This window comes from Physella acuta, unplaced genomic scaffold (genome assembly GCF_028476545.2).
Source record: "Physella acuta isolate Inbredline_101_S28 unplaced genomic scaffold, ASM2847654v3 ptg000746l, whole genome shotgun sequence".
NCBI lineage: Eukaryota > Metazoa > Mollusca > Gastropoda > Physidae > Physella > Physella acuta.
Window position 1 is genome coordinate 152,501 of NW_026732264.1, and position 15,879 is coordinate 168,379.

A 15,879-nucleotide genomic window follows, 5' to 3' on the forward strand; every position below is an offset into this window, starting at 1 on the left:
GGTTTAACCACATATTAGTTATACTAGGCAGAGGCGTATCCAGGTTTTCGTTGTAGGGGGAGCGAAAAGAGCAAAAAAAAGGCGCCGAATTTTTAACACGTTCTATATACGTGTATTATATATATATATATATATATATATATATATATATATATATATATATATATATATATATATATATATATATATATATATATATAATTACTAGCTGTATGTCATTATTTCGCTATGATGTAAAATAAATTGAAAGTAGCACTCTGAAGAAATAAGAAAAAACACACAATGTAGGCCGACAAAACAAAAATTGTATCAATCTAAATAAAAAAAATATATACACACACTAAAACCAAAAACAATGAACGTAACACAATCTGTTTTGTAATTCTTGTAAAAAAAAATTCTTACATAATAATTCCTGGGAAATTATTTAAGACAAGTGAAATAGGGGAAATAATCACTCTCTTAGTATAAATATGTTCATATCTACAAATTTAATTATACATGTCAAAATAAATAAATAATTACTTTAGAATATAATGAAATTGTTCAACACTATTCGTGTTTACAACAAATTTTTGTCTTTAATCAAAATTTAATATATCGTCATCATAAATGCTAAAGTATTACAGCATAATGAAAGTTTTTAAAATCAGAGTTGGTATAAAACCACGCTTTTCCATTGCTTAGAAAAACATTCAGAATAACAGCCTACATTTAACTTACTATCAGTCTTTTAGTTCGGATCATATATTTTAAATTAACTACTGCTTCTATGTGTTCTTTTAAGATAATTTTTAACATAGTGATAGGTATTAGTTAGATCACTGTATTGATCACACACCTTTTTACTGGAAATTGCAAAAAAACAATATTCACAGTTTTACGTTTAAAAAGCTAATTTTCTGGCGGCATGGTACTTTGGTACATCATTATGCGTTTTTCTACATGTACTTAACGGATTAGTTCGGGGTGGGTTGGGGGGGGGGGAGTTTCAACTTCATTCACCACTGTCCGTTCACTTTAGGTCAATTATCCAACCCAGTGTATACCTAGGTGTGACATTAATGTCGCTCTACACTATTGTGGTGGTGAGGTGTATGTGTGTGTGTGGGGGGGGGGAGATAACCAACTCAGAGTAAACATAGTGTCAGTTTTTAGATGATTATTCTAAACATTCATATATATTACACAAATATATATTACAGAATACATTATGGTATTATGATAATATTTGTTTTTACAGAGGGGTCCATGGAGGAGGGGGGTTGTAACTGTTTCATATAATTTTTAATCGTAATGACTATCGCCCAAACTGTAAGAATACTACTACTTCATCGTGATGATGTTGTTGACCTTGTCAAAATTTCCCCACCACTACGCAGTTTGCTCATAAGTAAATTTAAATAGAGGTGCCACATCAGTTGTATTTGTTTCTGTATTGTAATTTTTTTAAAATTAATCACACGATTCAAACTGTATATATAAAGTAATTATGTGTGAAGTTTTATGTATAACATTTTCTAATTCAATTATTCGTAAGCAAACACATTATACAGTTGCCTTAAACTTAACACCCCTCTTGCCAAGTGGTACTACCCGTAGAGGTTTTTTAAACATTGCAATGCATCGTAATGGTTATTTTTAGAATGGCAAACTGATGCAGCTGTTAATACGTGTTGTAAACGTAGACACTACTAGACTAGTACAATAATGCTTAATTGCTGCATGAAAAGAAATCTTGTGATTTACATAGATGTGCCGACCAAAAATATTTTTTTTAACAAATATCATTGTTTAAAACCTTGAGTTTAAAAAGTGTCCAAAAAGGCGCCACTATGCTGAAAATGGCCAGAGGGGGAGCGGGAGCTCCCCCTGCTCCCCCCCCCCCCCTGCGTACGCTACTGATACTAGGTCAAAATCAAATTGTATATTTTCATCAAACTTAACATTCTGCATATTATTAACAGAATTATTATTACCAACCGTAATTTTTCTAAAGTATACAATATTATTTTGATATTTTATTAGAAGATTAAATAAGTAAGCCATACAAATGTGTATAAATTATTCATACCAAACATACACCTTTGTTAATAGTTAAAGTATATTTAAGCTAAAATCCAGAATAATACATTTAAGAATATTAGCTTTAAATTTAGCATTTAATCTAGTCACTTAATAAACTTTACACTGTGACCGGTAAGTGTTTGCCGGTTAATGTTTTTATTTAATTTTAAGTATTCTTTTTTAAGCTATAACATTTTTTCAATGGATTCGTACTAGAAAGATTTGTAAATAGCTAAGGAGAGGGCAGAAAAACATTTGTTGTCATTTTAATTTATAAATAAAACAAATATGATACTAATAAAACAACATAAATCTTGTTTCAATTCTTACCCTGTGTAATACTGTGTAACATTTTCATAGACAAATATTATGTGCAATCTTTATAACCCCAACTACACACCACAAACAGTGACACAGATAATATCATCCACAAAATATACTTTATTTATCTGTTCACTTCTTTATTTGATTTGTTATAGCGCTTACTATCTTGGTGCATTGTGATGTAGAATAGTTATAGAAAAATCGGCATAAGATATGAAATCATCCTAGTACAAAAACGCAACAAAAAGAAAATTTTTGAATTCAAAGGTTTTGAAAATGGTAGTTTAAACAGATGTAAACTGTATGTAAAATGATTTTCTTGTACGTATTTCTTTCGTGCACAAATAAAGATGCAATTAAGCGAATATTTTTATGCTACTATGTTGTAGCTTATAGCGATTGTGGTGGAATTCCTACTACCAAATAAAAAGTTTTTGTTTTACGTCAGCATAATCTGAATACACTCAAGAAAACATTAATTAAAATGATGATATTTAGTTGTTTGTATGAGAAGTTGATATTTCATTATAACATTCGGTTCTTTCTTTTAATTATTTATTGTACATGTTATAAAATCAAAGTAGGATACCCTTGTCATTACTTTAACCTTCTTATTCTCATATAAATTATCCCTGCCCCTCTAATAGGAAAAGAATAAGGGTTTGGGAGATGGAAATAGGGAAAGACATGGATAGTTTAATTGTTTCATATTCGGTTATTGCTCACCAGGAGAGTGAAAGTAAGTAACTAGCGGTTTTCGGTATGTTTTGACACTGATACTTATCACATTAGTTTAACGAACAGCGTTATGGAGGAATAGGATGTGATAAGTAGGCTAAATATTAGGATCAAGAAAATGTGTTAACGGTGCTTCTTTGAAACTAAAACACGCATCTCTCAAGCCAAACAACCCATTGCAACCAAGCAAATAACATGGCAATCGAACGAAGAAAATGTCCCCCAAGACCTAATGCACATTTTTTAAAAGTAATGTCCTTAGCGTCCTACTTTATGGCAGCGAATGCTGGATATTAACAACCGTTACCAGCAGATCACTGGATTCTTTCCACACTAAGTGCTTGTGAGGGATAAATGGCATACACTGGCCTAACATAATTTGATCTCAAATGATAAATTACTTGGAGAGATGGAAACTGAAGGAGTTTCCAAATTAATTGAAAAAAGAAGATGGCGATGGATGGGGCACGTCCTAAAAATGAATCCAGAAAACATCGCAGGAATGGCGCTAAACTGGCCGCCTCAAGAAAAAAGAAAGCAGGAAAGGACAAATGAGACGTGGAGGCACACAGCAGGGAAGCATCTGGCATAGGCAGGACTGTCATGGGGGGACTGCCAATAAAATTGCTGTTGAATAAAAAAAGCGTAGGAAACTTTCTATTGAGGCTCCAAGTGTCTAGGGCACAAACAAGAAAAGATGATGATAAGTAGGCTATCAATTTATATAAAAGAAAGTGGTAATTCCTGGCGCCTCGGGCGCTTCAAACTTGGCAAGTGCACGCCTCGGGCCAACAGAATAAGTGGCGAATTCCGATCTTCCACTAAGTCCACGAAGAGGGGGTAAAAATGATCTCGTCAGTTTCATGACAAATGATCTCAGACAAAATATCTCAGACAAAATATCTCGCGGACTAATGATCTCAGCACAAATGATCTCAGGACAAATGATCTCAGGACAATAATCTCACGGACAAAAGATACCAGGACAAAATATATCAGGACAGAATAAGTGGCAAATGCCGATCTTCCACTAAGTCCATGAAGAGGGGGTAAAAAATGATCTCGACAATCAATCAATAATAGAAATTCTCTTTAAAGATTAATATAATATAATTTTTGAGTTATACTTTAAATGGAGCTTCTGCAATTGTTATTAATTTGTCAGTAATCAGAAGGCAAATATTTTAATATTTAAATACTCTTCATAACAGCTAATCTCTAATTAATTAATCATTCAAATTTTCAATTGAATCAATTAAAAACAAATAGATAAAAAATACTGTCGGAGGACTGCTATAGATATAGATGTTTAAAAGGGAAGAATGTTTGATGTGTCTCATTGTAATAACATAACTCTTCCGGTTGTTTAAAATTTGTATCATTTTTATTCTCTGTAATCCCAAATTTATTTCAGCTCTACTTAAAAACCCAAAATCCCACCTCTTCCCCCCACCCCCTCAACCCTCCACGCCGATAGAAAAAAAAACTTGAATCATCATTTAATTACACATTTGCATTTGCAGGTTTTTTTTTTTGTTTACCTTTTTTATAGTTAGACGTTTTGTATTAGATCTATGTATAAGTAAACCATCTTAAATGAATGAAAGTAGGCTACAAGAAAGAAAGAAATATTACTATTGTAAATCTGTATTATTCCTCTCAAGCTGATAATGAAAACTTTAATACTAAAGCGAACATGCAAGGCAAACTGACGCTGTAAATTACATGTCTGAGGCGAAAAAAAGAAAAAAAAATCAAATTTTCAAATATGTTTTTGAAAACATTTCGCCCACAAAATAATTGTGAGAAAATGTTTGTCGTATTACTTTTAACATTACATTAAACATATTAATATTGCAATTAGAAATATAAGAAGCGTACATAAAACCTACATTTCTATATATGAGACAATCATACCACATTAGGTTTACGAATCTAGATCAAAGGGTTAGCTTGTCTATGGAAAGAAAGTTTATGGAAACACACCTATGCAGCAAGGTGGCCTCTCGCATTTTCGGCGGAGACATGCTGTGAGGTAAATGTTCGCTCTACGTGGACAATACATCTATCATTCAAAATCAGTAGTAATATTTCAATCACACTTTGGTGATCATGTCACAAATGTTTATTTAAACGAAAGTGGTCATTGCTGAGCAAAGTTAATCTTAGTGTTCATGCAAACTAAGCATAATTAGTGTTGATTACTCATAGCATAGGTGTATCTGTACTTTTAAGATGTCAGAACTACACAGGATACAGCCAGCAAATAAACGTTAACGTTACCTTTGTGTTGATGATGCAATAAAAATAAAAATTTTGCGTAACGAACCTGAATACCCAATCACATTTTTGAAAACAATTTGACGTGTGTTTGAACATTAATGTGACTAACGCTTCCAGAATTTAAGTGTTATATATATACAAAAAATATAAATGCTATGTTAAAAAAATTAGTATAACTCATTCACTTAGTATATAAAAAGCAAATACGATCCGCCAATAAATGCAAATGTTAAAATTGACTAAATTTCGCCTAAATATTCTTTGTCTGAGATATTTTGTCTTAAATCAATTGTCCATGGTATCATTTGTCCTTTAGATCATTTTTCCTGATATCTTTGTCCTGGGATATTTTGTCCGTGATATCATTTGTCGTTGAGATAATTTATCCTGAGATAATTTGTCCTGTCTCCAACTACTTAGATCAGTAGTATATATATATATATATATATATATATATATATATATATATATATATATATATATATATATATAATTAGGAGTTAAATAAAAAAAATTCTAAGTTACAAACCTCTTATTTTTGTTATCATTGATTTTAAAAGGAAGACAATATATTTTAATGACCATTTGATTTAGTGAACGCGTAGAAACGTTTTACATCATATCGCTTAAAATAAAATTATGAGAACACAAAACTTTAAAGCTGTGTATTGGAAAATTTTTAAAAAATTGGAGTTACAATAGTCTAGTTCTAAGGAAGCAATATGTATCTAACATAAAAGAATCTTCTGCCATAGATGGTATTCTGCAACATTTCTCATTAACATATTTCATTATTAAATATTTTATTTATTATATTAAAGCGATTAATTGTTTTCTGAAAAACCTTGCAGGTTTTTACATCGACTTAATGTAGCCATTACAAAATTTAAGACTACGTTATTGTAAACTTTATTCTATAAAAGAAATGCCCCGCACAGATATAATTTTCTGCTAATCCACATTTTTATGATCATTTCAAAATAATTATAGTTTTCGAAAATGTTACATATTAATACCTAATTTTCATTCATTTCTACCCCTACCTAAATAGCTTTTGTAAACATGAACAATTTATATTCCGCTACCGGTTAGTAAATCTTGTTACAATACTGCATAAAACTTAAAATTTTTGTTTATATTCAATAAAAAGGATTTTTATTTTATTTTAGGAGAGTGAGCCGGAATTTTCTGTCAGTAAGTTGTATAGTCTCAATGATTGTTTTTAAATAACGACAATACTAGACGATACAAAAACAAATAATATTTTACTTTAAAAAATTGGTTAAATGTAATCAAGTTGCTGCTCGTGATGTTAGGTTAGTGATGCTAGGTTAAAATAAATGTGAATTGTATTATATATTCAACTAGAAAAATAGTGCGTATTTTTCAGATCCAAAAATGCTTGCAAAGGTTGACACCCAGCTAATCATGCAGTCTCCAAGCACTTATTCAGCCTTTAAAGAACAAATAGAGATTGTTGCAGAGATTATACGTGAATATGACACAGATGACGTTGTTGTGGTGGTGATTGTTGTTGGTCTTGCAAGGCACAAGTGTTTGGATTCAAGAAACTTTAAGAGTCAATCTTTGTTTGAACAGGTATGTAATGTAAAATTAACATATTAGTATTGTTAATAGGTGAGAAGGCGTGGTCTGATGGTAAACCAAAAGTCTCAACTTTGGATCCCATCCAGCTCTTATTAGTACCTGACTCAAGTTAGCAAAAGTAAAAGCGGCTAAATATATCGCTGACAACAAAATCCCATCATATGTCTAGGTCGCTGAAAAAGGTGAAGTCTGCTTCACAGTAGAGGTTCCGTCCAGTTAGAAAACGGTAATTTTGAACCGCAGATGCGTGTGCTTGTTTGTGAGTGTGTATATATATATATATATATATATATATATATATATATATATATATATATATATAATTGACAAGTCTAGTTCCGCTTTGGATTTTAAGAATTGAACTTGAAGTCGAACTCTAAATGTAAGCAGTGTACAAACTGTTTCGTTATGACGCATGCATACTACAATACAATTGCTACAAAAGCATAAATATCACAACTCTTAGAAGTACATAACAGGTTAGGTTTAACAATAATTATTCTTCTATGTGTGACGCAAATCATAGGTTGAAACAAATTTACTATATTTAAACTAGCCGCATACCCGTGCTCCGCCACGGTTAATCTTTTTTAAATGTACCGACTTGGGAACAGAGATTTAATGATTTGTTATACCATAGTTCTACACTTGCATATCTCCTTAAAGCAAATAAAGGAAAATGAATAAGCAGCTGAATGCATAATTATCTTTCTATAAGGAGTGTGTAAAAAAATTGGCGCAATTGTAATCTTTATGTTTTTTTTGGAATGGTTCTAAGAGAGACATAGTTTAATTAAAAAGAATTCAATACAGTAAAATAACAGCGCCGAACCACCATAAAATAGACCTTACGACACACAAACAGCAATCTGAAAAAATTCAACACTGTACCGACACACACCTAACACATTCTCCTAGCCCAGGGGTCGGCAAACTTTTGATACGCAAGAGCCAAAAGTTACAATTTACAAAATTTCCCAGTTTTTAAAGAGTTACAATGTTTAGTTCCAAATTTTGGTATTTGATTAGGATTAGGTAAATAAATTTGATTTGTTATTTAAAATAAAGAGCTTTAAATATGAAATAATATTTATTGATATAAAAACATAGACATGTTTTGGCAGAATAGTAAAATTAGTAATCAAATATTATTATTTTAGGACTATCTCATTCCACTTTAGAAGCTGTTAATTTTTATTTTATTTTTTCTTTACGGATATCACCGGCTGAGGAGGTGTCTCCCATTAGCCAATCAGGCCTCAACACGGCAAACGCCGACTAACTGGCTTGGATATCGGTTTGAATAACTTGCATCGTACGCTTCTATCCCATGGTTCTCACCAGGCTTATCTTCCATCCCCCTGAACGCAGGGTAAAGTCGTACCCCACCGTCCAGTAAAATTAAAATTATTTTTCAACATGTGTGCAAGGAACTGGAGAGCCGCATCTGGACGTCAAAAGAGCCGTATGCAGCTCGCGAGCCGCAGGTTGCCGAACCCTGTCCTAGCCACATCAACCCGCAAGCACCACTCGTACATCACTGTATTATTCAAAAGGCTGTATCTATGATGTTTTTTATGCTGATATAGCAAACAAAACCGAAACTCATAAACCTCTCTAAAATTTAATTTTACATATCAAACAATATAACATTTTTAAAAAATGGCGCAACGCTCTAATTGATGTCTGCCCAGATTTCTCTTCTCCCCTTCCTTGTGGTGTAATGTAAACCGCCGACGTACAACATTTACGGAATTAGGTTCCGTATGAAATCTTTTCTTAAACAATGTGTCATCATATTGCTTTTGGTAAACTTACAGCATATGTTGAAGGAAATTTTGTTTCATAAATTTTTAAGGCCCAAAACATATATTGGTACTTATAAGTAAAGTCAGGAATGTAGGACATTTTTTCCAAAAATTAAAAAATTTACAAAACAGGAAAAAACGTTACAACTTATTATTTAATAACATGGCAATCCTTATAACAATCATTTTTTGTAATTTTCACACATAAACACAGCACAAAAGTATATTTTGAGTACGATTTTTACTGGATTTTCTATCGGAACACATCTTAGACCACAAACACAGCAAATGGTGCCGACATGTCATGCTCCCTCATTTTTCATTCCTGAGACATTCTTGTCTGTCGTCTTTCTGGTGTGGCAACAGTTGCCGGACTGAACTTGCTTTTGCTGGAAGCTTCCAATAGCTACTACAATGAGCCGCATAAAACAAATATTTTGAAAACAAAAGCCTAGTAATTCAGTACACAACCACGTGTAATACTAGTATAATTGTAGCCTACTAGAATATTATGACAAGTCTACACTACTGTGTAAAGTTCATAAATAGAAGTGAGCTCAATTTATGTAGAATAGTGGCCTACTGTTTTGTGTTTACTGATTAAAATTTACAAAACGATCTATATTACATACAGATGTATGGACTATTATTAGTTAGTCTACATGTATACATTACGTACAATCACTAGCTATTGTGGACAAGACCGTTTATTGCAATAAATATAACAAACAAATATTACTTCTAAAACTAGACTTTGGTATACAAATAACGTATACTAAACCTAGTAAACGAGCTTGCAACTTCCTCATCTCTACTTTTATTCTTTTACTACTAGAAATCTGCAAGTAATTGTAATATTTCTGAGGTAAACCCTATGCTAACCTTCTTATAAATGTATAAATATAATATTTAAGTATATTTCAAAAATTAATTGTCAAAAAAATATTTATGTCACTCCACATCGAAAATCTGCCATTTCCAAGAAATCCTAAAAACAGACCTTGTGCCCTGACGGTACTTACAAGTCCACTTGTAAACATCGATCGAATACAAAGACAATTTGATTAAAATTGTATAACTAGAAGTTAAACACATTCACCTGACTATTGAAGATACCAATAAAAAATATTCGGTGTTGAAAACTTGAAGAATAAGGTAAAACAAAGGGAAATCAGGAACACATGTGAGATATGTACAGAATGATTGTAAACTACAGATACAGGTAGAGATTGAAAATGACGCCACACCAGAAATTTTCAAAAAAAAATCGATCCCTCCACCTACATGTGACTTTGGGGAGATAATACTATCATTTAGATCAATAATTTTTAAAATTAGTCTTAAATTAAAAATAATACAAGCGCTTAATTAAAATGGTACTAATAAGTACCGTCAGTAGATAAAGGGTTAAACCACATACATTTAATTTGACTTTAGCCGTTCCGTAGATTATAATAATTTAATTATTTAGCGTGAGCTGAATTTATTTTTTAATTACCTCCCTTGTCAAAATTAGGGGGGAAAAGTTAAATTAATTTGCTTTTTCTACCCTACTGTTATTATGTTATAAAAATCTATCCACTTTTTCTGAGAACCTAAACGAAAATAATATTTGACATTGATCCTTTTAATATGTTTTAGCAATGTGCGTGTATTTAATATTTTCTTTACGTTATGCAAAAGAGTAAAAACACTGGCAACCATAAAATAACTTTATGTCATTATATAAACAAACCCTACTCAATAGCTCACAATAAGACACTGCGATGCACTGAAAGGGTGCCCTGTCAAAACGGCCGTGGACAAATCGGTCCCGTCAAAACGGCCCCGTTAATTTTACCCCGTCAAATCGACCCCCGACAAAACGACCCAGTCAAAATAGCCCCGTCAAAAGGGCCCCGACTTTTTGGCTCCCGTCAAATAGGCTCCCGTCATATTGACTTGCGACATAGAGGCTCCCGACAAATGGGCTCCCGATATTTAGGCTCCCAACAAATGGACTCCCGACATATTAACCCCTTACAAATAGGCTCAGGACATATTGGCTCCCGACAAAGCGGCTTCCGATATATTGGCTCCCGACATAAGGGCTCAAGACAAACGGGCTCCCGACAAATGGTCTCATGACATATTGGTTACCGACAAATGGGCTCCTGACATATTGGCTCCCGGCAATTGGGCTCCCGACATATTGGCTTTTGACAAAATGACTCCCAAAATATTGGCTCCAGACAAATGAATGGCATGACCACTATTGGCATAAAAGTAACCATTTTGTCCTACCTCCAATACCACTATAAGCTCTTTTAAATGCCCGAATGAAATTGTTTTTCATGAACCAACATTAATTCACAAACAAATCGAGCCCTTAACAGCTAAATTCCACTAATTCTAAAGTTTTGATAATGTTTAATTTACAACAGAAAAGATCTGTTGCTTAAAAGCGAGCACACAAGTGTAAATGTATGATATACATGATGTTTACATGATAACAGCATTTTGTTTTGATAACCTACAAGCATACTGCAGGTAGGAAGGTACAGCGTTGACGCTTCTCCCCACACACTGAGTTGGAACAGCCAATAACCGACTCAATTATGGATGTCATAGATAGATGACCCTTAAATTAAACATACTATATTTTATAATAGATAAACTAATATAAAAATAAGGCCTGCCGAACAAGAGATGCATACGTTGTATTACATAAGAGGGTTGGATAAGCTAACTCTAAAGAATGTTGATGAAGGGGTCCCACTGGCAGGTGTCATATTCAATGAGACCGCTTTGCCGGGCGACTTAGTCTCTACAGAAACGGTATTGTCAGTGGTCCTTTTGTCTGGAGCCAAATTGACAGGAGCCTTTTTGTCGTTAGCCAAAATGGCGCTAGCCTATTTGTCGGGAGTTGTAATGACGGAGGCCGTTTTGTGGAGAAACTAAATGGCGGGAGCCTATTTGTCGGGAGTCGTAATGACGGGGGCCGTTTTGTCATGAGCCTTATTGACTGGAGCCCTTTTGTCGGGAGCCTATATAATGGGAGCCTATTTGTCGGTAGCCTAAATGACGGGAGCCTATTTGTCGGGAGCCTATATGACGGGGTCCATATGTCGCTGGCCCTTTTGAAGGGGTCAATTTGACGGGGCCGATTTGTCGGGGCCGATTTGTCGGGGCCGATTTGTCGGGGTCGTTTTGACGAGGCCGTTTAGTCATTGGCCGTTTTGACGCCGCACGACTAAAAAGCACTGCATGGTGCGATTTTTACTTTTATAGTTCCAAAATCTATAGCGATGACAGAAGGACTGACACACTACCTGCCCGCTTATATTATAGATAACATTTTTTAAAAGTTTAATTAAGATTGTATACTTAAATTCCGGAGAATACGCTTCAATACAATACAATACAATTAAAGTGAATAATAATGACAAAATGAATTGGGGATAATTAATATTAATATAAATTGAACGTAACCCGATATTGAAATGTGTTCAAATTATTACGCCCCCGAGCAAAAAGAAGCATAATTTATTTCGACGCACACTGTTTAAAAAAAACCTACGTAAATTTTTCAAAGGAGGGAACATGGCATTCCCCCCTCCTCCCAACACACACACACATTAACCCCCAGAGTAATTACCCTCATGTCAATTAATCACCCTGTCAATTACTTTGCCCAGTAGTACATTACCCCCCCCCCCCCCCGACATAGCTAGGTACTGTTAGGGTTATGGTTAGGGTTAGGGTTAGGGCTAGGGCTAGGGCTAGGGCTAGGGCTAGGGCTAGGGCTAGGGCTAGGGCTAGGGCTAGGGCTAGGGCTAGGGCTAGGGCTAGGGCTAGGGCTAGGGCTAGGGCCAGGGCTTGGGCTTGGGCTTGGGCTTGGGCTTGGGCTTGGGCTTGGGCTTGGGCTTGGGCTTGGGTCGGGGTCAGTGTTCGTGTTCGTGGTAGGGTTAGGGCTAGATATAGGGTAAGGATTAGGGTACTGTTGTGGTCAGGGTTAGGGTCAGGGCTAAAGTTAGGGTTAGTGTTCTTGTCAAGTTTAGTCTTAAACTAATGTCTAGCGTTAGTTTGGATTTGTATTACGTTTTGGGCTTAGGTGAATGTTTAGGCTTTGTCTTCTACTTAAGGTTAGGGTTAAGGGAAAAAAAAGGTATAGAATTTGAGTTAGAATTCTAAATTAAAGGGGGGGGGGAATTCCCTGGGGGTGGGCGGGGGTGGGGGCAGTTGACAGGGAGTAATTGACAGGGGGTAAATGCTCCGGGGGTAAATACGGGGGGGGGGGTGAAATGTCCGGGGGGTAATTGAACGAGGGGGGGGGGTTATTGTCCGGTAGTCTTTAACTGATCATCTCCTATTCGAATAACTCGATAAATAACGCTTTTTATCTTGATTATATCGCTAACTAACTTTTTTTTCCATTCAATAGCTTGAAGTTTTTCCAACAAAAAAAAGTTGCTGAATTTAACGTTTGTTAAATACAAATATTTTGCTTCAACAATGTATTTTATATCCAAAACATGTACTGCAGTGCAGTTATTAAGACTAATTATATTAATATATGATGAATAAGCCAAGAATTGATGTTGGTAAATTTACAATTACGTTACATTAGCAATGGTGTAAAGGTTAGTTTTCGGTTTAGGTTAAAAATTAAAAATTAATTAGCGTTTTCTGAATTGTTAGAGAATTAGGACAGTGTGTCTAGCAAATTATTTTTGTTTTTCGTATTTTCAGGAGCTAAAAAGCATAGCATATCTTGGACACTGTGCTGATGTTGCTATGTGTTTGAAAAAAGCCAGAGAAAACTGTTTAAGTTCATACAGAGGACGTCCTGGTGTAAAGAAAATTGCTGTATTTTTAAACAATTCCGACTACAGCGATAATGAAAATGCTGCCATCAATGAAGCAAACAAGATAAAGTTAATGGTGTCTGAAATGGTTGTTGTCTCAGTTGGCAATAGAAACCACACATTACTTAACCAACTGGCATCCAAAAAAGAATACGTATTAAGTTATTCAAATACACTTGAGCTTTCTGAAGACGGCTCTCGACAACTTAAAGTCGTTACCTGTACAATCGGTAAGGCACAACAACACACAAATGTATTATCCTTTAAAAAATTTTTTATTGTGTCTAAAAAAAATTTACATTTAGTCCTTTAGCACATATTACGTCCCTGGATAAATTAAGAAAACACAATTACTTCCCTTTAAAAACATTTGGGTGGTAAATTTACTTTTTATTACTTTGTTTTGGTTTTGGAAAAAATAATTACATAATTAGCGGTGATTAATCAAGTGCGATGTTGTAGGTATTTTTAATACTGACTTTTATTTAGTCTATTCACCGAACGTATGGTTTACTATTTTTTTTTAAATCAATAACAGTTATAAGCCAGGACCTAAATGGCTTATATGTTTACTTCTTTCCGATTGCGGATAAGCTTTGAGTATTATAATTGTTTATAAAATTGTAACAGGCGCGTCCGTCCTATAGTGAATCGAATCCGGGCGTCCTCAGGCGCCCAGACCAGCTGCTATTTGGGGCCCCGGGCCTTCCCGTGTTCGCTTTGGTGCCTACGATCGTTTAAGTGAGTGCAAATGACTATGAATAAGTTGGGGTACTATTGTCATTTATTAAGCTGGAACAGGTGGTTCCGCCGGCGCCCAGCATAGTGCGATTTGGCGACCCGGGATAGACTGTGAGCACTTTGCGTTTATGTTTGCGTTTATGTTTTATTTGTGTTTAGGTTGGGTTTGTGTTAGTGGTTGGGTTTGCGTTTTGATTTGGTTTGTTATCGTTTGTTTTTTCGATTTCGTTTGTGTTTTCGTTGGGTTTGTGTTTGTATTTGTGTTTGAGTTTGTGGTTGGGTTTGTGTTTTCATTTGTGTTTGGGTTTGTAATTGGGTTTGTGTTTGCGTTTGTGTTATCGTTTGTATTTGTGTTTATGTTATGTTTGCTTTTTTGTGTTTTGGTTGGTTGTGGTTAGGGTGGGCCATGCCGGGTATATGCTGATTACAAAACACAAATGTTATGGTCCTTTACAGATAGGTTTTTCACTGTGGCCAGTGCAAGGCCTGGTCGGGACGGCTAGTATATATATATATATATATATATATATATATATATATATATATATATATATATATATATATATATATATATATATAAAGTTAATGGAAAATAATATGTAAATTTTGTAACTTTTGCACACTAAAATGGGTACGATTTTTTAGACTTTGTCAAATTCTGACAAGTAGCTATGTCGTAGCAAAAGTTCAATATATACTGAATTATAAGCCGTTCAAATTTAATACTATTAGTGTATAAATAAAAAAGCCTTAGTGTTTTTAACCCTTTTGTTTGCTGTTTACTAATTACTTTTGTGTGACAAACATGGTAAAAGTATCCAAAAAGCTGTAGATTGTAAAAATAGAAATAAACGGAGCTTATACCTGAAAAATAAAGTCCAGAGGATAATAAAGCGCACACCATCCTTACGACACCATAAACCACAAACCAAACCCCAAAACTATCTTCCCACTCACCAACCGCCCTCACATTACAAAACATCACATTCTTCTACTAATAAAACTCACATTAATCACATGACCCACACCATGTCACTTATCCCACGTCATTCCTTTTACACCACAACCTATACCAATCCACACGTACACCTCGTATCTCACCCGCCCAACAACCCAAACAAAACCACTTCACACTCATCCTTAACGACATATAGATAGCACTCCGAACTTAACTCAACACCATCTCGCCCCGTTGTGGTCAAAACCCCTCTATGGTCAAACCCCCTATGGTCAAACCCCCTATGGTCAAAGTTCCTGTGGTCAAAGCACCTAGCACAAAAAATTATTAGATCTTTTACTTACGTGTGGAATTTCATTTATCTATCTGGAACAGTACTCAAGTTATAGGCTTTTGAAAAATTCAAAGTGAAAAAAGTAACACTTCCGGTTATCGGAAATCGCTCAAAAGTTGATACGTATCTACGATTTTGATAAAATACTTATATCTGAAATATCATCAACCT

The 15,879-nt window shown here is 34.4% G+C and overlaps 1 protein-coding gene across 1 annotated transcript in view; it reads left to right on the forward strand.

Annotated features, from left to right (window-relative positions):
* LOC131950244 (uncharacterized) overlaps nt 1–15,879 on the forward strand; it is a 54,071-nt gene that overhangs the window by 24,606 nt on the left and 13,586 nt on the right. Inside the window, exons 6-8 of the mRNA XM_059312315.1 lie at nt 6,582–6,606; nt 6,803–7,011; nt 13,560–13,905. Of these exons, the coding sequence (XP_059168298.1) occupies nt 6,582–6,606; nt 6,803–7,011; nt 13,560–13,905 (580 nt within the window). The remainder of the gene's footprint in view (nt 1–6,581; nt 6,607–6,802; nt 7,012–13,559; nt 13,906–15,879) is intronic.